This window comes from Balaenoptera physalus (assembly GCF_965194825.1).
Source record: "Balaenoptera physalus genome assembly, chromosome: 16".
In the NCBI taxonomy this organism is placed as follows: domain Eukaryota; kingdom Metazoa; phylum Chordata; class Mammalia; order Artiodactyla; family Balaenopteridae; genus Balaenoptera; species Balaenoptera physalus.
Genome location: NC_138898.1, coordinates 84,151,284 through 84,175,973, shown reverse-complemented (window position 1 = coordinate 84,175,973; position 24,690 = coordinate 84,151,284). Strand labels below are relative to the sequence as shown.

Genomic DNA, 24,690 nt, shown 5'->3' with positions numbered 1-24,690 from the left:
GCCTGGCTTCCGGCGCCCCACCTCCCAGATCTCGCGGTATCTCGGCCGCGTCCGCGCTGTCGCGGAGGCCGGCGGAGGGACGCTCCCCGTGCGCAGTCTTGGGGTGGGTCGTAGTGCGGTGAGGCTCCGTGCGGCCTGTGGGGGAGACGCGGTCGGAGTGGGAGGGAGAGTCCGCACCCTAGAGGTGGAAGAAGACGAGCTTTAGGCTGGAAGAGCCTTAGAGGAGCGATTTTGCAGGTGGGGGCTCGAGGCTCTGACAGGGAGACCGGCTGAGGTCGCGCCGCAGGCCCGACAGAATGGGTGCGGCCCGAGCCCCCCGAGCTCAGCCCAACTCACCCCTCCTGTCCCTGGAGGCGGGAGGGGCTCCGAGCTCTGGAGAGCTCTGGAAAGCTCTGGAAAGGAAAGAGGGGAGGGGAGGTTGAGAGTCCCGGGGTTGGGGTGGAGGATGAAGGCTCCTCTAATTAGTCACTCCAGTGCACCCTTCCCCCCCCCCCCCGATCGCACACACCCCGTCCACCCGCCAGTGTTGTCGTCCCTCCGCCAGTGTTGTCGTCCCTCCTGGTGCCCAGGACCTTCTAGTAGAGTTTACAAAGCTTTAGAGACACCCCTACCAAGAATGGCCGACCCTGAGACACTGACGTGGCGCGAGACACTGTTCTACGAGTTTACAGGAAAGCAGTTCCGCGTTACAGATGAGGAAACAGGTATCCAGCTGATAACCTGCGAAGTCACTCAGTCCCTGCCCCTCAGGTCTGCCCAGCCGTGCTGTGAACCTGGCCACACTGTTTCTGCTTTAGGGACCAAGAAACCATGGCTGAGGTCAGTTAAGTGGATTCGTTCAGAGTCTACCAGAAAGAAAGTAAAGATACGGTTTCTACCCACAAGAAGCTTATATATCAGTATCCTTATAAGCTTCATTTGCCCCACTGCTGTTTTCTGGGCATACAGAGAATTCCTTGCCCACAAAAAGTTCAGGGTCACGTGGGACAGGTAGGTGTGTTGCAGGTTGTTAACCTTAGAGGAGTGTACAAACCCAGCGGGGGGACCAGTGACCGCCTCCCTGGGAACAGTGGTCGGGGAACCAGCGGTGAAAAGAACAGTTAGCACAGGTGCTGAAGAACCTATCCATAGGAGGGAGTGCATGGTGACTGGCTTACTCTTTCCTCCCTCCTTTTTTTACCTTGTTTATTGAGCTACTAAGATGTGCCAGTCCAATCTTGGAGCTGGGTGTTCAACTATGAACGAGATGCAGACATTTTCTGCCTTCCGGGAGCTCAGAGTCTAGTGGGGAGACAGGTAAACTGCAAGAAGCATGATATGGCCAACACTAGGAGAATTATGAGGGGCTGTGGGAACACAAAGGAGGTCCATCTACCCCAGATTTGGGGTGGAGGTGGGGGCCGTGTGAGAGAGGACTTTGGAGGATGAAACGTCTAAGCTGAGATGTAAAGGAAGAGCAGGAGTTTCTCAGTGGGACCATTCTCCTCCACAGGAGGGAGAGATCCTTGCCTGGGCTTTGGATCTCCCAAAGGGGGGGCACTAGGAGTTGGGCGTTTAACAATGGGAAGTGTCCAGATGAGAAAGAAAGGGAAAAGAGCCCAAAGGAAAACCTGGAGGAAGGGACGGTGAACAGATAATTTCTGTTGGAGAGGGGACGTGAGGACAAACAGTGTTCTTTATCTTATCACTGACTGTGTTCTTTCTGATTATTTACCCCTCTATCTTACCACTAGACCTGAAAGCATCTTACAGTCAGGTTCTTTCATCTCTTTATTGTCCAGCACCTGACCAGGCTGAGAGTGGGTTTCTGAATTTTGGGAGAGTTGAGTGGTTTTAGATGCGAGGCTGGAAAACCCAGATTGTGCAGGACTTAACGAATGTTAGCTGAGAAGTTTGTATTTTATTCCTCGGGAAGCAGGTGTTTATCAAAGGCTTTTGTGATGCCACCAGAACTGTGTTTGAGGAAGATGAGACTGACTTTGGCATGTTAAAGATTCCAAGGGAAAAATGTGCAGGGCAGGGAGATTGTTCAGGAGGCTATCTAATGAGATGATAAATATCTGAGTTACGGTGATGGTTTTAGAAATGGTGAAGCGGGGCCAAATGAGGGAGAGGGAAGAATTGATAAGCGTTTGTGCCCATCTGGGTTTAAGAAACAAATGGAAGTGATATGGGAAACCAGCCTGAGAGAAGTATATGTGTACAGAAACAGGGAATTCAGGGGTTGTGTGGAAGGAGAGCTGGCTGGAGAAAAAGTAAAGAGCTCTGTTTTAGATGGGCTGCATTGGAAGGGATGGGGAGTTGTCCATATAGAAATATCAGTGGACACTTGGGGAATTACTCCAAGAGGAAATATGGGATTGTGAAACCCCCGAGAGAGGCCAGGGCTGAAGTCATCCCTATAGAGGGGAGAGTTGAGGCCAAGGGAGAGAAGCTAGAGTCACATTCTCATATGCTCACTCCCACATCTGGGGCTGGAACTCCTCCCCATCCCTGCCAAGTCAGTCAGCCCCTGTCAGCATCTCCACAGCAGGGAATCACTACCTCCCAAGTCCTCTACTTGGGCCATCCCAGCCACTTGACTGTTAGAAAAACGTCCTCACATTCAGCTCCTAGTTGCTTCCCTTTAAATCGCAAAATGGTTCATAACGCTCTTAGCAGCTACTGTATCAAGCATTGACTTTGTGCCAGGCACCATGCCCTGCTTTGCAAGTATAACTGTTACAGTGAACATGCACGGCCTCATTCAGGAAGCCTAGTGCAATCAGAAAATGGCTGTATGTCTTCATCCCCGTTCCTCCTTTAAATCTTTGCTTGCCCTTGGATTACATCTAGCCACTAGGACAGATTTGTTGCAATAGCCTAAATGTCCTGTTCACGTTAATAGTCAAAACTCTGAACTTTAATTCAATGTTAAAGCTTCTCCCCTTCCCCTCTTGAGCTTGCTTCAGGCTCCCACCTTGGGAGTGGAGAGTGGTTGACTTCTCCATTTCTCCATCTTACTTCCTCACTACCCCTCATCCCTGAAGACTGAGGCTTCAGGCCGATCAGTGTTGGTGGAGGGGGGTTGTGAGAATAAAGATAGGGGTAGGAAAGGTCCATTTGGCATTAGTAAGAATTCTCTGAGCTTGACGGGAGTTTGTGGCTGGCACTTCCATGTGGTGCTTTTGTGGGTCTCTCTTACCTGCAGTTCCCTTGACCTGGGTGGTTACACCTCAGCCTTGCTGTTTCCAGTTGCTCCCTCAACCCCTGTTTTCTGGAATCCTCCAGTACCTGGGATTGGTCCATTGTCTGTCCAAGTGGCCCTCTTGGGCAAAGTCCCTTTAAGATTGCTTCTAGTTGGCCCTCTCTCCAGCCTGGCCCACATCTGGTCTACAAGAGACACAGGTATCCTTCACCCCAACAAATTCTGGGGGTGTAGGCTGTTTCAAATGCAGCTGCCACTCTTTGCTAACAGCTAACCAGCCTCCGATTTTTCCAGGCAGGGGCCCACCACCAGCCTCTGTGCCTGCACAAGCTTCAGCGGGCACAGGCCAAGCTATTCTAGGGGTTTTCTTTCTGGTTTCGTGAACTGCTTCAAGAAAGCTGAGACTTGTGAATATTTGAAATCAGGGAGAAAGAGGCTGTGATAGAGGTGAAGAGCTTTGAGATGCTAAAAGTCAAGAGAGAAAAGGATTAGGTGGGAAAAGATGAGGTCAGAGGACACTTATCCCTTTGATTTTGGGAAGAAGCTTGAAGGGCACCCAGTGGGCAGTTGGTGAGGTAGGGCAGTTTGCGTCCCGTGGCCTTAGCCTTCCCAGGCAAGACCTAGAAAATGAGAGAAGTTGCTGCATGGTGAGGAGGTTTGGATAACAGTTGTAGCCATTGGGGAAATGCTGGGAAAATCAGGAACGGTGAGAAAAGGATTCGTTAGCGGCTCTGGGGGCCCAGCTGAAGGTCTGCAGTGTGTCCTTTCTGTGTGCCCAAGCTCATGTGGCTTCTCACAGTCCAGACCCCACACCAAGTTCATGGATGTACAGGTGGGCCACACACCCACACATTTGTATCCTTGAACACATAAACACATGGTTCTATACGGGGGATTAAAAACAATTATTGCCATATAGTTTACATACAGTACAGTATACAGATCTTCAGTGTGCAGTTGGATAGTTTTGACAATTTGCAGTCTTCTAACCACCACCCAAAACAAGCTATAGAAGCATTTTCATTATTCCAGAAAGTTCCCTTATGCCCCAGTCCCCCAGACAGCTGCTTCCTGACTTCTGTCATCATAGATTAATTTCAATAGTTCTTCATTGCATGTTTTTATACACAGTATAGAAATACATCGATGTCCTCCTTGCCACACCCCCACACAAGCCGCACACGTGTGCCTATACTGACCATTTTGTTCCTTACAATAGGCTGAGGCCACAGTCGAGCCGTCAGATTTTTGCTCTTAGGTGCACATATTCTATGCTAACCTACCTTCTCTTCAACCCTAAAATCGTACCTCAAAGTGCAGTATTTCAAATCTTTCCTTTCAGATCCCTGGAGATAAAATGAAGAATTAGAAAGGTGGTAATCATCCCACCTGCATGAGAGTTTTCTTTATTTTCCTCTAGGGTCTCTAGAATATCGGGAAATGGGGACATAAAATTTTAAAACAGAACTGTTTAGATATATAGCTTAGCTTTCAGTTGTGGCCCCGCTGGAAGTCAAAGGGTGTGGTTTTCCAAGATACGTGCCAGCAGAGCAACTAGGAGATGGTGCACTGGTGACAGCAGAGGCAGCAAGAAGCTGCTGGCAAGGAGCTCCCAAGAGCTGAGAGTCGCCGATGGTGGCAGATCTGAGTCGGGAGCAAAGCCTGCAGTCCTCCAGGCCAGCCAGAGGTCAGGGAAGTGAGAACAAAGCTGAGTCCAGAGGTTGGTCATGTCCAAGAACCCATGTCAGGTGCAGAAGGTGGGGCACTAGCCCAGTTGAGCAGAGGAGAAACAAGTGCTGGAGACAGAGTTGGAGGAGGTGAGACCAGACCTGGTGGCCACACAGCCTTTGTGTAGCAGTTCGCCAGCCGCTACCTTTGATGGGTGAATTGCTGCATGGGTAGGCCTGTCACCCTCCCAGGACCACTAGGGTACCTCTTGGGGGTGTAGTGGGCCTAGGTTTGGGGCCATGGGAATGAAGGCAAGATAGACAAGGGACAGGGATGTGGTGGCTGGGTCTGGGCCTCTGGAGATACTGGTGCTCAGTAGCCACAGGACCTGGAGCTTCTCTGAGCTGAGAAATGGTTTCAGGACCACTTCTGCAGCCTCCACAGCTCTGGGGTGCTGCGGCCTGTGACTGTGTCCTCTGGCTTTGTCAGGGTTCAGGCCACAAGGAAGGTGTCTGGTTGGGATTGAGGAAAGACTATACCAGATCGCTTAGGAGCCTGACCCTCAGGCCGCATCACTGGATCCCCCCTGCTTACAAACTTGGCCAGCTCCCGCTCTGGTCTTTGGCCTGAGATTCTCTGAATGGTGCTTTCTGTCTACTGGACATCGGAGGCTCCTAGACGAAATTGAAAAGAGAGAGAAAGTAGGAGTAAAGGAACTTGTTTCCTAAGCTCCTGCTCTGTGCTGGGCCCAGTTCTGGGCAATTTATTTTTGTTATTTCAACATAACATTCCTACAGCCTTTGCAGTGTGTATTATTGCCTCAGTTTACAGGTGAGAGCATTGATGCCTGTCACTGTATTTAAGCCTGGGTCATCCTGGCACAGCCTCAGTTTCCCACGCAGGACCAGGGCATAGTGGGGTTGGCTGTGGACCCTGACTCATATCTGTGCAGTCCTCTGGTCCCTGCTCAGCCCGAGCCAGGAACCCAGAGTAAAGCTTACGGTCTGACTTCTCCAGGAGCGTTGAGTGATGCCTCTTTTCCACTAGAAGCAAGTGCCCATCAATTGTGTCCACCTGGACTGTCTGGGCCTGAGCACTAGACCAAGCTCTCAGTACCCTGGAATGCCTGTGAGAAGGATGGGGTCAGGCCCAGCCTCTGACAGTGACGCCATCAGTCAGAATGGAATTGGTCAGGCACAAGGAGGCAAGAAGGCCTGGATCTGGCCAGTTTCCCCTTAGTCTCAGGCTATGATGACCCCTAATGAAACATCCCTTCTAAAAGATAGACACGGTCTTTCACTGGAGCTGAGCTCGCCAGCCCAGCTGTGTCTGGACCCGGAGAGAGAGCCCCACACAAGCCCCCTAGGTTGAAGTTCAGGCCAGTGAAGAACCTTCCTGCTGGTGGGTGTCCAGTGTGCAGAGACGAGGCCTGTGCTGGCACCCTGCTCTCCTGACAGTAGGTGGCTCCTTGCCACGCAAAAATCTGTGTGGATTTCCCAGATGGGTCAGTTCATAGGAAGATTGGTATCCTCTTACCCTATTAAGCCAGATCCCCAGGAGGTGCTCCCTTTGACCTCCCTTCCCACCTGCCTGCCCCATCACCCTTGCAAGAACTATTGCGCTAAATGCCCTGAAAGTGTCTTAAGAGCTGTGCTGTGCTACAAGAGCCCAAAGGGGGATGTCTTAAACTTGCCATCCTGGCTCCACTGTTTTGAATAGATCACCAGGGAATGAGACTTGGTAGAAATAATCATTACAAATGAAACTCACAGTGGCAGAAACCATACTCGGTAAAATCCGATACAATAAGAATCTGATTAAGGAATCAGATATTTATTGTAAAATTCACAGGGAAACAAGACTTGATCTTGGGAAAAATAATTTTGGCTAAACAAAATTGAAAGTGAAAAAATTGGAATTGGTTAACTGTGAAATATAGAAAATCAATTAAGGGATTAAATTGGCTTAGTGGAATTCATCTAAGAAAAATACTTTTTGCAAAACCTCATCAACATTTGTTTAATGGTTCTATATAAAAGCTCAACATCAAAATATTCTTAGGGCCCAAATGGTGGAGCCAAGAACATCTTACACCTTTTAGAATTTGGAGCAGTGCTGAAAGGGCTGTTAGCTACGTCCAGTCCTCCACCCACCTGGGCTGGTGGCCCTCCTCATCACAGCTCACAGGGATGCGTCTTCTCTCAGAAGTGTGCCATTAGGTTCAGGACTGTACTTACCCTCCTGAAGTTTACCAGCAGGTGAGGCAGCTCTTTTTTTATTTTTTATTTTTTAAAATAAATTTATTTATTTATTTTTGGCTGCGTTGGGTCTTTGTTGCTGCGCGCGGGCTTTTCTCTAGTTGCAGCGAGTGGGGGCTGCTCTTCGCTGCGGTGTGCGAGCTTCTCATTGCAGTGGCTTCGCTTGTTGCAGAGCACGGGCTCTAGGCGCGTGGGCTTCAGTAGTTGTGGCACGCGGGCTCAGTAGTTGTGGCGCGTGGGCTTAGTTGCTCCGTGGCATGTGGGATCTTCCTGCACCAGGGCTCGAACCTGTGTCCCCTGCATTGGCAGGAGGATTCTTAACCACTGTGCCACCAGGGAAGTCCCAGTGAGGCAGCTCTTGCTTGACAAGGGAGAGTGCCCCCTTTGGGAAGGAGATGTCTGAAGGAGTTGATTGCTGGGGCTGGACTGGGTTTTTTTTTTTTTTTTTAAATTAATTATTTATTTATTTATTTTTTGGCTGTGTTGGGTCTTCGTTTCTGTGCGAGGGCTTCCTCTAGTTGTGGCAAACGGGGGCCACTCTTCACCGCGGTGCACGGGCCTCTCACTATCGCGGCCTCTCTTGTTGCGGAGCACAGGCTCCAGACGCGCAGGCTCAGTAGTTGTGGCGCACGGGCTCAGCTGCTCCGCGGCATGTGGGATCCTCCCAGACCAGGGCTTGAACCTGTGTCCCCTGCATTGGCAGGCAGATTCTCAACCACTGCGCCACCAGGGAAACCCATGGACTGGGTCTTTACCTGAACGCCCAGAGACAATCCCTTGGCTAGTGAATAAAGAGATGGAGGTTGTAATGGGAAAGCGGGTGGGAGTGTGAGGATGGGCTCTGAGCAATAGACCAGATAGTTTAGGAGCCAGCTTTTAGGTTGGCTTAACAAAGTTGTGGGACTAGACACAAAACCCATCCTCTCTCCCCTATGCTCACCACCTCCAGAATGGCCTGAGATCAGGACTTTCAGAGGCAGAGGACCTGGGGGTACGAGTTGGGATGTCCTTAGGAGGGATCTTTATGTAGCATCTAGAAGTATGGCCTCAGGTCAGGATGGCCCCATTGGTGAAGGCAGGAATGGTGACTAGTAATAATGTAGTTATTCAACACATGCTTACTGAGCACTAGTCTGCATCAGAAATCCTGGGCACTGGGCGAGGACACAGCAGTGAACAAGAAGGGCAAGGTCCGCACCCTCAGGAGCCATATATTCCACTGTGGGGAGACTGATGATAAAACAAGCAAACAAATGAGTGCAATAATGCAGGTGAAGACAAACTCATATTTTGCAAAGATCACCCTGACTGCCATGTGAAGATTTGACTGTAGGGAGAAAGCAAGAAGCCCAGTTGGGAAGTATTGCATCCTCAGGAGAGAGATGCTGGTACCTTGGTCTAGGATGCTAGCCCTGGAGTTGGGTTTGGAATATATTTAAGTAGCAGAGCTAATAGATTGGATGTGAGGGACTGAGGGAAAGAGAGATTAGGGATGTGACCTTGAGTAACTAGGTGGCTAAATGGTGCTGTTTACTGAGACAGGGAAGACTAAAAGACATATTGGAGGTATGGGCACGTGTAATTTAAACATTTTCGTTCGGCCATGTTTTATTTGAGATGCCCATCAGGCGTCCAAGTGGAGCCTGGAGCTCAGTGGAGAGGTCAAGTAGGGGCCATAGTTGGGGAGTCGTTATTATACAGGGGGTATTCAAGGGACTAGATGAATCACCTAGACTCTAGGTCTTAGATGCTTGTTCTCAACTGACAATGACTTTGCCCCTCTTCCAGGGGACATTTGGTGAAGTCTGGAAACATTTTTGGTGGTTATAATTGGAGGGTGGGGTTGCTACTGGCATCTACTGGGTGGAGGCCAGGGATCCTGCTGAACATCCTACAATGCACGGGTCGGCCCCACGACAAAGAATTATCTGGCCCCAAATGTCAGTGGTGCTGAGGTTGAGAAGCTCTGTCCCAGGGTGAGAGTGTAGATAGAGAAGAAAAGAGATGACTATGCCCAAGGGCATTCTCATGAAGAGAGTTAGAGCAGGAACTGAGAGGTAGGAGGGAAGCCTGGAGAGTGGGGTGTCCTGGGAGTGGAGAGTGTTTGGGGAAGGAGGAGCGCTCAGCTGGGTTACTGAGGCTCCATGTTTGAGCACAAAGAGAAATGACTAGTGGATTAGGTAAGATGAGTATTTTTGATGACCTTGATAGGAACAGTTTCTGTGGTTTGGGGTCAGAAGTTCCAGGGTAGAAGATTGTACCAATAGCTAACAATTACTGAACACTTCCTCCCTGCTCAGAATGTCTTACATGTGTAATTTCATTATTCCACACACAAGTACTATTATCCTTGTTTTACCAAAATGGCAATACTATTTTTACCCCCATTTTACAGAGGTGGAAACTGAGGCACAGAGAGGCTAATTATTCCCCCAAGTCAGGCAGCCAATAGTAGGTGGCACAGCAGGGGTTTGGACCTAGAGTTTGGAGGTGAGGAAATAGAGGCAGTGTCAACACCACCCTTTTGAGAAGTCTTGGCTGTAAAGGAGAACAGAGACTGGTACAGAGGATGTTTGCGTGTCACTGGGAATGACCTGTGTGGAGGGTGAAACTGGTGATGCTGGAGGGGAGGCTGAGAGCTGAAGTCCTTGAGGAAGTGAGAAGGATCCAGGGCCCAAGTCCAGGGGTTAGCCTTTCTGGGGAGCATTGTTCTGGTAATTCTGAAGGGAACCCTAACTATTTTGAGCAGGATTACCCCCGGATTTGACTGGCCTTCAGAGGTCTTCTGGCTGCCCCCACCCCAGCTAAAAGGTAGCCTCTCTGCTGGAAGCTGCTGCACAGGCCCAGCCTTCCCCCTCAGTGTCCATGGGGCACCAGAGACAGTTGTGCCAAGGAACCAGTGTCCCAAGAGCAGCCCTGTAATCAGGAGCCAGAGCCCAGGCTGGCTGGGCAGTTCTGTCAGTACAGGTGAGCCATTCTCCTCCTTCCACAGACCATCATGATCTTCATCATAACCCTACAGGCCCCTCACAAGGGCACCTGCGTCGGCCTCCCCAGGGTCTTCACTCATTACTCTCTTCCCACTGTTGCCACACCAGGCTCCTTTTGAAATCTCTCAGGTACTAAGTTCCCTCCTGTTCTCAGTTCCTACCTCCTCCATCCTCTCTCTCTCCTCCACCTGCCTAGGTCTTGCCTAACCTCCTGTCTCAGCTTAGCAATCACATCTCAGACAGCCCTTCTCTGATCCCAGCTAGGTGAGGCCCTCCTATTAGCACCTCCCATGACACTGGATGCTGACTCTTTTATAACGCTTTTCCTACTTACAATGTATTTTTTTGTTCAATGTCTGCATTCCATGCTATACTGTAACCTTCATGAGGGTAGGTCTAGTTTACCACAGTTATTTCCAGTGCCTGGCATGTGGTAAGTGCTCAGTAATTATTTACTGAAAGAAAGAGTGAATTGGTGACTATTTTACAGCCTGCTTTGTATTTATATGGTTCAGATATGTTGTGTGCAATGTTTACCTCCCCTACACACATTTCACTATAAATTTTGGAATTTTCCCTGATCACATTCATGATTATTTTCACCTTTGTTTGAAGGCATGTTAAGAAAGAGTTTAATTATCTTACTTTGTGGTCATTCAACTAAAATAGAAAGATGCACTAAGCTTTTATATGATTGATTCTTCCCTGTAGGATGACTGGTTTGGTTTTGTGTGAACCAACAGAGCTTTACAACATCTTGAATCAGGTCACAAAACTATCCAGATTAACTGAACCCAACTATCTCTGTTTATTGGGTAAGTACTTTAAAAAATGTTGTGAACAGTGTCCTTCAAAGATTATTTTTTCATGAATTAACAAACTTTTAAGGGTAATAAATTACTTTAGAAAACTATTAAACTAATTAGGCATAGCTCAAAATGCTACTATTAACTGTAACATGACTTGGAATATTGCCAGATTAAATAAATCTGGAAGAAAAGTTCCCAGAAGACTCATGTTTGAGTCCTCTTACTATTGTTTTTAGTGAAATATTTTAAACATCTAACAAACACATAGTAATACACATAAACACTTACGTACCCACCATTCAGATTTAACATAATAAAAAGTTACACAGATGTACCCCTCTTTTATACTCCATCCTGATCCTCTTCCTTTCCCTCCCTGAAGATGACTGCTTCTGTATTTTTACACGTTTACTACATAGGCAGGCATCCCAAAGTAATGTATGGTTCAAACATTTACATAAACAGTACCATAATGTACAGTGATTCTGCAACTTACTTTTTTTTTAAATGTAATTTTATTTATTTTTTTATACAGCAGGTTCTTATTAGTTATCCATTTTATACACATCAGTGTATACATGTCAATCCCAATCTCCCAATTCATCATACCCCCCCGCCCCCACCCGCTGCTGTCCCCTCTTGGTGTCCATACGTTTGTTCTCTACATCTGTGTCTCAGTTTCTGCCCTGCAAACTGGTTCATCTGTTTCCCCCATTTCTGTATATGAAGATCTAGTTTATTTTAACTGGTAGTTGCAATATATATCCATTCCTAATTGATTGTGATGTGTTGCTTGCATTGTGTTGCTATTATGAACAGTGCTGCAGTGAACAGTTTGTATCTCTCTCCCTATTCATGTGCAAGAATTTTTTCAGGATATATTCCCAGAAATGGAAGTACCAAGTTGCACATTCACCTTCACTACATTATTGTCAAATTGCCCTCCGAAGACATTGTATCAATTTTATACTCCAATCAGCAGTGAAAGAAACAAAACCTACCAATACCTGGTTTTGTCACCCTTTAAATTTTTTGCCCTCTGATTGGCGTGAACTTGTATTATGATGTTTTTCCCCACAATTAAAAACATCGTGATTAAAATACACATAAAATTTACCATCTTAACCACTTTTAAATGTCCAGTTCGGTGGTACATCATCACCATCATCTCCATAGCTCTTTTCATCTTGTAAAACTGAAACCCTTTACCCGTTAAACAATAACTCCCCAGTCCCTCCTCCCTGCAACCCTAGCAACCACCATTCTACTTTATGTCTCTGATTTTGACTACTCCAGGTGCCTCATATAAGTGTAATCATACAGTATTTGTCTTTTTGTGACTGGCTTATTTCACTTAGCATAATGTCCTCCAGGTTCATCCATGTTGTAGCATGTGTCAGGATTTCCTTTATTTTATTTTATTTTATTTTTTAAAATTATTTATTTTTTTTTGGCTGTGTTGGGTCTTCGTTGCTACGCATGGACTTTCTCTAGTTGCGGCAAGCGGGGGCTGCTCTTCATTGTGGTGCGTGGGCTTCTCATTGTGGTGGCTTCTCTTGTTGTGGAGCACGGGCTCTAGGCGCAGGGGCTTCAGTAGTTGTGGCACGTGGGCTCTGGAGCGCAGGCTCAGTAGTTGTGGCGCACGGGCTTAGTTGCTCCGTGGCATGTGGGATCTTCCCGGACCGGAGCTCGAACCCGTGTCCCCCTGCATTGGCAGATGGATTCTTAACCACTGCGCCACCAGGGAAGCCCTTCCTTTATTTTTAAGGCTGAATAATATTCCATTGTATGTATATACCACATTTTGCTTATCCATTCATCGATCGATGGACACTTGGGTTGCTTCCACCTTTTAGCTGTTGTGAATAATGCTGCTATGAACATGGGTGTACAAAATATCTCTTTGAGACCCTGCTTTCAGTTCTTTTCAGTATATACCCAGAAGTGGAATTGCTGGATCATGTGGTAATTCTATTTTTAATTTTTTGAGGAACCACCATTGTGTTTTCTGTAACAGCTGTACCATTTTACATTTGTACCAGTAGTGTACAAGGGTTCCAGTTTTTCGAAATCCTTGTCAACATTGTTATTTTTCTGGGTTTTTATCTTTTTTTAGTAACCATCCTAATGGGTGTGAGGTGGTATCTCATTGTAGTTTTGATTTGCCTAATGATTAGTGATGTTGAGCATCTTTTCATGTGCTTATTGGCCATTTGTATATCTTCTTTGGAGAAATGTCTATTCAAGTTCTTTGCCCATTTTTGAATTGGGTTGTTGTTGTTGAGTTTTAGGAGTTCTCTATATATTCTGGGTATTAATTCCTTACAAGATAAATGACTTGTAAATAATTTCTTCCCTTCCGTGGGTTACCTTTTTACTCTGTTGATATTGTCTTTTGATATGCAACATTTAAAATTTTTCACGAAGTTCAATTTGTCTATCTCTTCTTTTGTTGCTTGTCATATCCAGGAAATTGTTGCCAAATCCAATGTCATGAAGCTTTTGCCTTATGTTTTCTTCTACAATTTTTATACTTTTAGGCCTTACATTTAGGTCCTTGATCCATTTTGAGTTGATTTTTGTATGTGATGTTTAGATAAGCATCCAATTTCATTCTTTTGCATGTGGATATCCAGTTTTCCCAGCATCATTTGTTGAAAAGACTGTCTTGTTCATGGTCCCTAGGGAGTCCACATGAATTTTGAATAGATTTTTCTATTTCTGCAAAAAACATCATTGGAATATTGATGGGATGGCATTGAATCTGTAGATTGCTTTGGGTAGTATTGACGTCTTAACAATATTAAGTCTTCCAGTTTGTGAACACAGAATTTTTTTTTTGCCTCTAATTTCTTTCAGCAACATTTTGTAGTTTTCAGAATACAAATCTTTCACGTGCTTGGTTAAATTTTATTCCCAAGTATATTATTATTTTTAATGCTATTGAAAATGAATTGTTAATTTCCTTTTCAGATTGTTCATTGATAGTATATAGAAATACAATTGACCCTTGAACAACGTGGGGATTAACCTGTGTATCACTTATAGTCAGCTCTCCGTGTCTGTGGTTCTTCTGCATTCGTGGATTCAACCAACCATGGACCGTTCAGTATTGTAGTAATTATTATTGAAAAATATCTGCATGTAAGTGGACCCATGCAGTTCAAACTCATGTTGTTCAAGGGTCAACTGTACAACTGATTTTTCTGTGTTGGTTTTCTGTCCTGCAGCTCTGCTGAATTCATTTATTAGTTCTAACAGGTTTTTTGTGTGTGGAATCTTTAGGATTTTTTTGCATATAAGATCATATCTTCCGTGAACTTAGATGATTTTACTTCTTCCTTTCCAATTTAGATGCCCTTTGTTTCTTTTTCTTGCTTAATTGCTCTGTCTAGGACTTCCACCACTCTGTTGAATAGAAGTAGTGAAAGTGGGCATCCTTGTCTTGTTCCTTAAAGAAAAGCTTTCAGTCTTTCACCATTGAGTATAATGTTTGCTGTGGGTCTTTCATATATGTTTTTTTATTATGTTCAGGTAACTTCCTTCTATTCCTAGTTGGTCAAGTGTTTTTATCTTGAAAGGGTGTTGAATTTTTTCATACTTTTTCTGCATTGATTGAGATAATCATGTAGTTTTTCTTCCTCCTTCATTCGTTTGAAGTGGTAAATTAAATTGATTTTTGAATGTTGAGCCATTCTTGCCTTCCAGGAATAAATTCCACTTGATCATGATGTATAATCCTGCTGAATGTGGTTTGCTAGCATTTTGTTGAGGATTTTTGCATCAGTGTTTATAAGGAATATGATCTGTATTTTTCTTGCTGTGTCTTTGTCTGACTTTGGTATCAGGGTCGTGCTGGCCTCATACGATGAGTTAGGAAGTGTTCCCTTCTCTTCAATCTTTTGGGAAAAGTTTGAGAAGGATTGATATTAATTCTTCTTTAAATGTTGGGTAGAATTCACCAGTGAATCTATCAGGTTCAGGGCTTTTTTATTTTCAGCCTAAAACATGTATATTTTAGTAAACACATGATAATTCCCTCTGAGAATGAATAGATATCCAGGTCATAAATTTCAAGAAGTTTATTATCATTTTTCAAGACAATAAATGATACACTGAATTCTTAAGTGTTATATTCCCAAGGAGTGGTGGATGAGATCCTTTCCTGAGAGCAACTATTGGTTAATTAGATGTGGGAAAGGCCCTTTCAGGGTAACAGATTGGGGAGGCTACAGAGAAGGGAAAAGCCTCAGTGCCCATACTATATTTGGCTTATTTTTATTTTATTTTATTTTTTGAATTTTATTTTATTTATTTTTTTATACAGCAGGTTCTTATTAGTTATCCATTTTATACACATCAGTGTATACATGTCAATCCCAATCTCCCAATTCATCACACCCCCACCCCCGCCCCGCCACTTTTGTTCTCTACATCTGTGTCTCTATTTCTGCCCTGCAAACTGGTTCATCTGTACCATTTTTCTAGGTTCCACATATATGCGTTAACATACGATATTTGTTTTTCTCCTTCTGACTTACTTCACTCTGTATGACAGTCTCTAGATCCATCCACGTCTCTACAAATGACCCAATTTCGTTCCTTTTTATGGCTGAGTAATATTCCATTGTATATATGCACCACATCTTCTTTATCCATTCGTCTGTCGATGGGCATTTAGTTTGCTTCCATGACCTTGCTATTGTAAATAGTGCTGCAATGAACATTGGGGTGCATGTGTCTTTTTGAATTATGGTTTTCTCTGGGTATATGCCCAGTAGTGGGATTGCTGGGTCATATGGTAATTCTATTTTTAGTTTTTTAAGGAACCTCCATGCTGTTCTCCATAGTGGCAGTATCAATTTACATTCCCACCAACAGTGCAAGAGGGTTCCCTTTTCTCCACACCCTCTCCAGCATTTTTTGTTTGTAGATTTTCTGATGATGCCTGTTCTAAATGGTGTGAGGTGATACCTCATTGTAGTTTTGATTTGCATTTCTCTAATAATTAGTGATGTTGAGCATCTTTTCATGTGCTTCTTGGCCATCTGTATGTCTTCTTTGGAGAAATATCTATTTAAGTCTTCTGCCCATTTTTTGATTGGGTTGTTTGTTTTTTTAATATTGAGCTGCATGAGCTGTTTCTATATTTTGGAGATGAATCCTTTGTCCGTTGATTCATTTGCAAATATTTTCTCCCATTCTGAGGGTTGTCTTTTAGTCTTGTTTGTAGTTTCCTTTGCTTTGCAAAAGCTCTTAAGTTTCATTAGGTCCCGTTTGTTTATTTTTGTTTTTATTTCCATTACTCTAGGAGGTGGATCAAAAAAGATCTTGCTGTGATTTATATCAAAGAGTATTCTTCCTATGTTTTCCTTTAAGAGTTTTATAGTGTCCGGTCTTACGTTTAGGTCTCTAATCCATTTTGAGTTTATTTTTGTGTATGGTGTTAGGGAGTGTTCTAATTTCATTCTTTTACATGTAGCTGTCCAGTTTTCCCAGCACCACTTATTGAAGAGACTGTCTTTTCTCCATTGTATATCCTTGCCTCCTTTGTCATAGATTAGTTGACCACAGGTGCATGGGTTTATCTCTGGGCTTTCTATCCTGTTCCATTGATCTATATTTCTGTTTTTGTGCCAGTACCATACTGTCTTGATTACTGTAGCTTTGTAGTATAGTCTGAAGTCAGGGAGTCTGATTCCTCCAGCTCCTTTTTTTCCCCTCAAGACTGCTTTGGCTATTCGGGGTCTTTTGTGTCTCCATACAAATTTTAAGATTTTTTTTTTCTAGTTCTGTAAAAAATGCCATTGGTAATTTGATAGGGATTGCATTGAATCTGTATATTGCTTTGGGTAGTAGAGTCATTTTCACAATATTGATTCTTCCAATTCAAGAACATGGTATATCTCTCCATCTGTTGGTATCATCTTTAATTTCTTTCATCAGTGTCTTATAGTTTTCTGCATTCAGGTCTTTTGTCTCCCTAGGTAAGTTTATTCCTAGGTACTTTATTCTTTTTGTTGCAGTGGTAAATGGGAGCATTTCCTTAATTTCTCTTTCAGATTTTTCATCATTAGTGTATAGGAATGCAAGAGATTTCTGTGCATTAATTTTGTATCTTGCTACTTTACCAAATTCATTGATTAGCTCTAGTAGTTTTCTGGTGGCATCTTTAGGATTCTCTATGTATAGTATCATGTCATCTGTAAACAGTGACAGTTTTACTTCTTCTTTTCCAATTTGTATTCCTTTTATTTCTTTTTCTTCTCTGATTGCCGTGGCTAGGACTTCCAAAACTATGTTGAATAATAGTGACAAGAGTCCTTGTCTTGTTCCTGATCTTAGAGGAAATGCTTTCAGTTTTTCCCCATTGAGAATGATGTTTGCTGTGGGTTTGTCATATATAGCTGTTATTACGTTGAGGTAGGTTCCCTCTATGCCCACTTTCTGGAGAGTTTTTATCATAAATGGGTGCTGAATTTTGTCAAAAGCTTTTTCTGCATCTATTGAGATGATCATATGGTTTTTATTCTTCAATTTGTTAATATGGTGTATCACATTGATTGATTTGCATGTATTGAGGAATCCTTGCATCCCTGGGATAAATCCCACTTGATCATGGTGTATGATCCTTTTAATGTGTTGTTGGATTCTGTTTGCTAGTATTTTGTTGAGGATTTTTGCATCTATATTCATCAGTGATATTGGTCTGTAATTTTGTGTTTTTGTAGTATCTTTGTCTGGTTTTGGTATCAGGGTGATGGTGGCCTCATAGAATGAGTTTGGGAGTGTTCCTTCCTCTGCAGTTTTTGGGAAGACTTTGAGAAGGATGGGTGTTAGCTCTTCTCTAAATGTTTGATAGAATTCACCTGTGAAGCCATCTGGTCCTGGACTTTTGTTTGTTGGAAGATTTTTAATCACAGTTTCAATTTCACTACTTGTGATTGGTCTGTTCATATTTTCTGTTTCTTCCTGGTTCAGTCTTGGAAGGTTATACCTTTCTAAGAATTTGTCCATTTCTTCCAGGTTGTCCATTTTATTGGCATAGAGTTGCTTGTAGTAGTCTCTTAGGATGCTTTGTATTTCTGCAGTATCTGTTGTAACTTCTTTCTCATTTCTGATTTTATTGATTTGAGTCCTCTCCCTCTTTTTCTGGATGAGTCTGGCTAAAGGTTTATCAATTTTGTACATCTTCTCAAAGAACCAGCTTTTAGTTTTATTGATCTTTGCTATTGTTTTCTTTGTTTCTATTTCATTTATTTCTGCTCTGATCTTTATGATTTCTTTCCTTCTACTAACTTTGGGTTTTGTTTTTTCTACTTTCTCTAGTTCCTTTAGGTTTAAGGTTAGATAGTTTATTTGAGATTTTTCTTGTTTCTTGAGGTAGGATTGTATTGCTATAAACTTCCCTCTTATTACTGCTTTTGCTGCATCCCATAGGTTTTGGATTGCTGTGTTTTCATTGTAATTTGTCTTTAGGTATTTTTTGATTTCCTCTTTGACTTCCTCAATGATCTCTTGGTTATTTAGTAATGTATTGTTTAGCCTCCATGTGTTTGTGTTTTTTATGTTCTTTTCCCTGTAATTGATTTCTAATCTCATAGTGTTGTGGTCAGAAAAGATGCTTGATATGATTTCAATTTTCTTAAATTTACTGAGGCTTGATTTGTGACCCAAGACGTGATCTATCCTGGAGAATGTTCTGTGTGCACTTGAGAAGAAAGTGTAATCTGCTGTGTTTTGGATGGAATATCCTATAAATAACAATTAAATCTATCTGGTCTATTGTGTCATTTAAAGCTTGTATTTCCTTATTAATATTCTGTCTGGATGATCTGTCCCTTGGTGTAAGTGAGGTGTTAAAGTCCCCCACTATTGTTGTGTTTCTGTCGATTTCTTCTTTTATAGCTGTTAGCAGTTGCTTTATGTATTGAGGTGCTCCTATGTTGGGTGCATATATATTTATAATTGTTATATCTTCTTCTTGGATTGATCCCTTGATCATCATGTAGTGTACTTCCTTGTCTCTTGTAACATTCTTTATTTTAAAGTCTATTTTATCTGATATGAGTATTGCTACTCCAGCTTTCTTTTGATTTCCATTTGCATGGAATATCTTTTTCCATCCCCTCACTTTCAGTCTGTATGTGTCCCTAGGTCTGAAGTGGGTCTCTTGTAGACAGCATATATATGGGTCTTGTTTCTGTATCCATTCAGCGAGCCTGTATCTTTTGATTGGAGCATTTAATCCATTCACGTTTAAGGTAATTATCAATATGTATGTTCCTATGACCATTTTCTTAATTGTTTTGGGTTTGTTTTTGTAGGTCCTTTTCTTCTCTTGTGTTTCCCACTTAGAGAAATTCCTTTAGCATTTGTTGTAGAGCTGGTTTGGTGGTGCTGAATTCTCTTAGCTTTTGCTTGTCTGTAAAGCTTTTGATTTCTCCGTCAAATCTGAATGATAGCCTTGCTGGACAGAGTAATCTTGGTTGTAGTTTCTTCCCTTTCATCACTTTAAATATGTCATGCCACTCCCTTCTGGCTTGTAGAGTTTCTGCTGAGAAATCAGCTGTTAACCTTATGGGAGTTCCCTTGTATGTTATTTGTCATTTTTCCCTTGTTGCTTTCAGTAATTTTTCTTTGTCTTTAATTTTTGTCAGTTTGATTACTATGTGTCTGGGCGTGTTTCTCCTTGGGTTTATCCTGCCTGGGACTCTCTGCGCTTCCAGGACTTGGGTGGCTATTTCTTTTCCCATGTTAGGGAAGTTTTCGACTATAATCTCTTCAAATATTTTCTCTGGTCCTTTCTCCCTCTCTTCTCCTTCTGGGACCCCTATAATGCGAATGTTGTTGCGTTTAATGTTGTCCCAGAGGTCTCTTAGGCTGTCTTCATTTCTTTTCATTCTTTTTTCTTTTTTCTATTCCACAGCAGTGAATTCCATCATTCTGTCTTCCAGGTCACTTATCCGTTCTTCTGCCTCAGTTATTCTGCTATTGATTCCTTCTAGTGTATTTTTCATTTCAGTTATTGTATTGTTCATCTCTGTTTGTTCTTTAATTCTTCTAGGTGTTTGTTCTTTAATTCTTCTAGGTCTTTGTTAAACATTTCTTGCATCTTCTCGATCTTTGCCTCCATTCTTTTTCTGAGGTCCTGGATCATCTTCACTGTCATTATTCTGAATTCTTTTTCTGGAAGGCTGCCTATCTCCACTTCATTTAGTTGTTTTTCTGGGATTTTATCTTGTTCCTTCATCTGGTACATAACCCTCTGCCTTTTCATCTTGTCTATCTTTCTGTGAATGTGGTTTTTGTTCCACAGGCTGCAGGATTGTAGTTCTTCTTGCTTCTGCTGTCTGCCCTCCGGTGGATGAGGCTCTCTAAGAGGCTTGTGTAAGGTTCCTGATGGGAGGGACTGGTGGTGGGTAGAGCTGGGTGTTGCTCTGGTGGGCAGAGCTCAGTAAAACTTTAATCCGCTTGAGTGCTGATGGGTGGGGCTGGGTTCCCTCCCTGTTGGTTGTTTGGCCTGAGGCAACCCAACACTGGAGCCTACCTGGGCTCTTTGGTGGGGCTAATGACAGACTCTGGGAGGGCTCACGCCAAGGAGTACTTCCCAGAACTTCTGCTGCCAGTGTGCTTGTCCTCACGGTGAGCCACAGCCACCCCCCGCCTCTGCAGGAGACCCTCCAACACTAGCAGATAGGTCTGGTTCAGTCTCCTATGGGGTCACTGCTCCTTCCCCTGGGTCCCAATGCACACACTACTTTGTATGTGCCCTCCGAGAGTGGAGTCTCTGTTTCCCCCAGTCCAGTCGAAGTCCTGTAATCAAATCCCACTAGCCTTCAAAGTCTGACTCTCTAGGAATTCCTCCTCCTGTTGCTGGACCCCCAGGTTGGGAAGCCTGACGTGGGGCTCAGAACCTTCACTCCAGTGGGTGGACTTCTGTGGTATAAGTGTTCTCCAGTTTGTGAGTCACCCACCCGGCATTTATGGGATTTGATTTTATTGTGATTGCACCCCTCCTGCCGTCTCATTGTGGCTTCTCCTTTTTCTTTGGATGTGGGGTATCTTTTCTGGTGAGTTCCAGTGTCTTCCTGTCGATGATTGTTCGGCAGTTAGTTGTGATTCCGGTGCTCTCGCAAGAGGGAGTGAGAGCACATCCTTCTACTCCGCCATCTTGAACCAATCTTCTATATTTGGCTTATAATTCTGCTTTGTGTCAACTCTGTCAGTAAGAGAGTATATATTTGAATTATAATAATAAGGTGGTCTGCCCGCCCCCTTGTTAGTGCTGTGTGCAGGGTACATGTGTAGCACCCTGCTTTTGCTCCCAACTCCTCAGAAGTGGCAGTTGGGTTTTTGGTCTTTTTGTATCTTGTTGTTCATAATTTTCCCCAACTGGGCATGCATGTAGTTATTTTTAGTCCCTTATAGTTTCTTTGTATTTATTGCTGGAGGAGACTTTTGTCCAGGTGCAAGTACTGCAGCAAAGGGTCCCAGGTTCCAGCCTGTCTCAATGGGACAACCAGGACACGTACTAGTTTGTGAAGATCCCTGGGAAAGTGTGGATTTTTAATCTAGAATGTACTTGAGTTTCACTAGTCTTTTTTATTGTGTTCAGAGGAAGTTGCAGCTGGTCTGCCAGCAGTCATACTGTCTCTCTTATCCTGAGTTTGTTGTGAAATTCTGAAGCCATAGATAGCTATTATACAAGTGAGATTCTGTATAGTTTGAAGGAATAATCATGTCTCCTCATTCCAGGTTTGCACTTTCCAAATATCACTTAGAGTTCTTTATTCAGTTGAGTAGCCATATAGACACCAACCGTTTTTCTCAAATATATGACTTAACACTGTCATTTAGGAAGTAGCTGTACCAAAACAGGCCAAAAAGAAACAACCAAAAAAAAGAAATTACTGATGGCTGGTATTTGAGATGAAAATCCTTTCACTATAGAGCCTAGGGGTTGAGTTATTGCAAAATAAAAGCTGAGAGCTGTGAATTTACTACATCCATTCAAAATAAGTAGCATACAAAATACAGACTCTGGCATAGAGAAAAGATGTGAAAATCAATTCAATGGATTGAACTTGCACATTTCGTGTTTCATTGCTCAAACTTGCACACACTAATATTCTGCAAAAGATAATTGCAGCAAAGAAAAATGACCTTTTGCAAATAAGGCTAAAAGCATTCCTCCAAAGAGACCAGAGTAAACATGTGTATATAGGTATAAAGTGTTACTGTTCAACACATGTTATTTCTAGAAAAAACTACATAGGTTAAAACTATGACAATGTGCAACATCTTAAGCCATTATAGCAGCCACAACAGCAAAAATGGATCAAAATCACTGTTTTTATGGTGATTAATGTACCCAAATAAGAAATATTGATCAAAACTCAGGAAGTAAATGCCTAGACTGATACAATGTCAATTGTTGGAAAAACTTTTTGATGACATATTTAAGATCATTTAAAAGTGAAAATGGAGTATCTATGGTTCAGGCATCCAAAATGGATCTGGGTGGCCACTGTGGATGTGGTTTTAGACATGTTCCTACATCACTGAGAAGTTGAATTTTCTGAACCATATAAAACTCACGGATACCACCAGCATTTTCAAAACAGTATCTGCTAGCAGCTGCTAGCTTCAACCTTGTAGTCTCAAAGTCTGAGCCCCCTCTTCCCGCACTGAAACTATGTAATCATCTCAATCCCCAACCAATCCTTGCTTAACAAGCACCCTTACTTCTTGCCAACTCCAATCCTAATTCTTGACAAACAATGTATGTAACCTTGTGAAGTTTTTTTGCCCTTTATAAGCCTCCCCCATTTTGTAATCTGGCGGAACACAATTCAAGTGCTTCTTGAATCGGTGTCTCTTGGGCTGCAGTCCTAACAAAGCCCAAATAAGCACCTTTTTGTTTCAATCAGGTCTCCATTACTCACATTTTGGTTTACGTTTACTTCAATTTAAATGTCTTATCATCTCTAAACATTTTTTTAAGTGCTAAAATTATATAAAGCAGGCAAATTCTTCAAATAATTTGCTATTAAGTATGCCAATATGCTAAACAAGGAACTGAGAATAAGTTAAAGTGAAACAGGAAAAGATAGACATGGGGAAAAACAAGTGGTAGCTGCACAAGGCAATAAAATGCCATCTTGGCCTTCTCATTTCAGTTAAACACATGAAGCTAACAGATTAGATGTCTGCTGGTTTAGCATACTAACTCCCTTGGATTTGCTAAAATTTATACAACAATCAATAGGTATACATAAAGTCCTAAGGAAAAGAGTACCACTTAAAAATCAACATCGGAAACTATCAAAGCAGTTTTCAAAATAAAAGATTGTCTATTACTGTGAATGAATATAAAATGTAATAGATTTACAAACTAGGAACTAAAGCCTTGTCCAAAGTTTAATTACTTCTCCCTTTAGCTGCTTTTTCAAGGATGTGTACACTAACCAAAGGATGATTGAAATGTTTGCTCTGATCTTTTTCTTTTCTAAAAAAAGGAGCATAGAAGATACAAACAAAATCACCTTCAGTCCCTTAGACTGCCAAGACCTCCTTTGCGTTTCTTCTACTAGTTTCTTGTGGAACTGGCTGAGCCCTGTGCAGTCCAGAATCATCACTACCCTCTGACATGTTGTCACTTAGGTCACTTCGATCATGACTGTGGATGCCTGCATCTTCATCAGTATCCTGAGACTCATCTATTGACATGGTAACAGGAGGTGATGCCAGTGTAGTTCTAGACACTGCTCCACATTTTTCTATTGGTGGGAGAAGAAGCAGTGGTGAAACTGGTTCTCCACCTGCTGAGTTTTTACCAGGGAGGTTCTCTGTTGTGTTCTGATCATTTTCCATTTTACAGCGCATAATGTCAGCCTGATGTTAACTATCTGAAATTTCACCCCCTGGGTGAAATTCAGGTTTTATTCAGAGGATGAAGTACCAGTAGATTCCTTTATACTGGCAGCAAAACCAGCAAGACTCTTATCTGCCCCTTCTGCTGCTATTTTCTGAAGGGGAGCCTGTTTTCTTCCCTTTGAAGAGTAATTTTTGGTCTTTTGACTCCTCTTTTAAGTTTTCCTTTGGCTGCAGTGGTAAGAGATCGTGGTAAGAGATCCTGTGCACCTGCACTTTCCTAGAGATGCTGCATTTTACTTTAGATTCACTCTGCATGTTGGACTTTTCCTTTTTATTATCTTTTTGGAAAGGAGACATTTTTGGGAATTGGCCCCACGTAAAGAAGAAGATCTGTAGAAGGAGTTGTTTTCACCCAAGCAGGCCCCTTCTGAGCAGTCTTGCTGCTTTTTTAACTTGATTTACTTTCCAGAGTTATCATTTTACTTTTTTTTCTCATGCAGGTATTTTTCTTTTTATTCTCCTCTACTTTGCTGTCACCCTTTGGCACTTCCTGACTATTCTGGTAGAAACTTTTTCTTTTTCTTTTTTTGTCATAGGTTTTTCATCATTCACAGGATCATTTATGGAATGGGCTTCAGCTTCTATTTTCTTGTAACTTTTCTTGGTTTTACAGGATTTCTGAATCATTGCCGGTATGCACATCCACATCTTTAGTCTCTGTTGCTGATTTGCAAGTTTTGGTAGACACTTGGATCATTGAGACATTACTACAAGCCTTTTTCTCTTTTAAAACATTCTCTTTTTTCTCCACTTTCAGACCATTATTGATTTTTAAAATATATTGTATCTAACAACCTTGATGTACTCTTCTACTAATTCTAATTGTTTGTGATTCTCTT

The 24,690-nt window shown here is 42.8% G+C and overlaps 1 protein-coding gene across 4 annotated transcripts in view; it reads left to right on the top strand.

Annotated features, from left to right (window-relative positions):
- STYXL1 (serine/threonine/tyrosine interacting like 1) overlaps nt 1-24,690 on the top strand; it is a 62,994-nt gene that overhangs the window by 3,734 nt on the left and 34,570 nt on the right. For 2 of the 4 annotated variants that reach the window (XM_082429600.1, XM_082429597.1), the window contains exons 1-2: nt 2-237; nt 10,815-10,918. In XM_082429600.1, coding sequence (XP_082285726.1) covers nt 10,816-10,918 — 103 coding nt within the window. In that variant the 5' untranslated portion in view covers nt 2-237; nt 10,815. Of the gene's footprint in view, nt 1; nt 238-10,814; nt 10,919-24,690 lie in introns of those variants that run through there. The other 2 variants (XM_082429599.1, XM_082429598.1) reach the window with 2 other exon arrangements.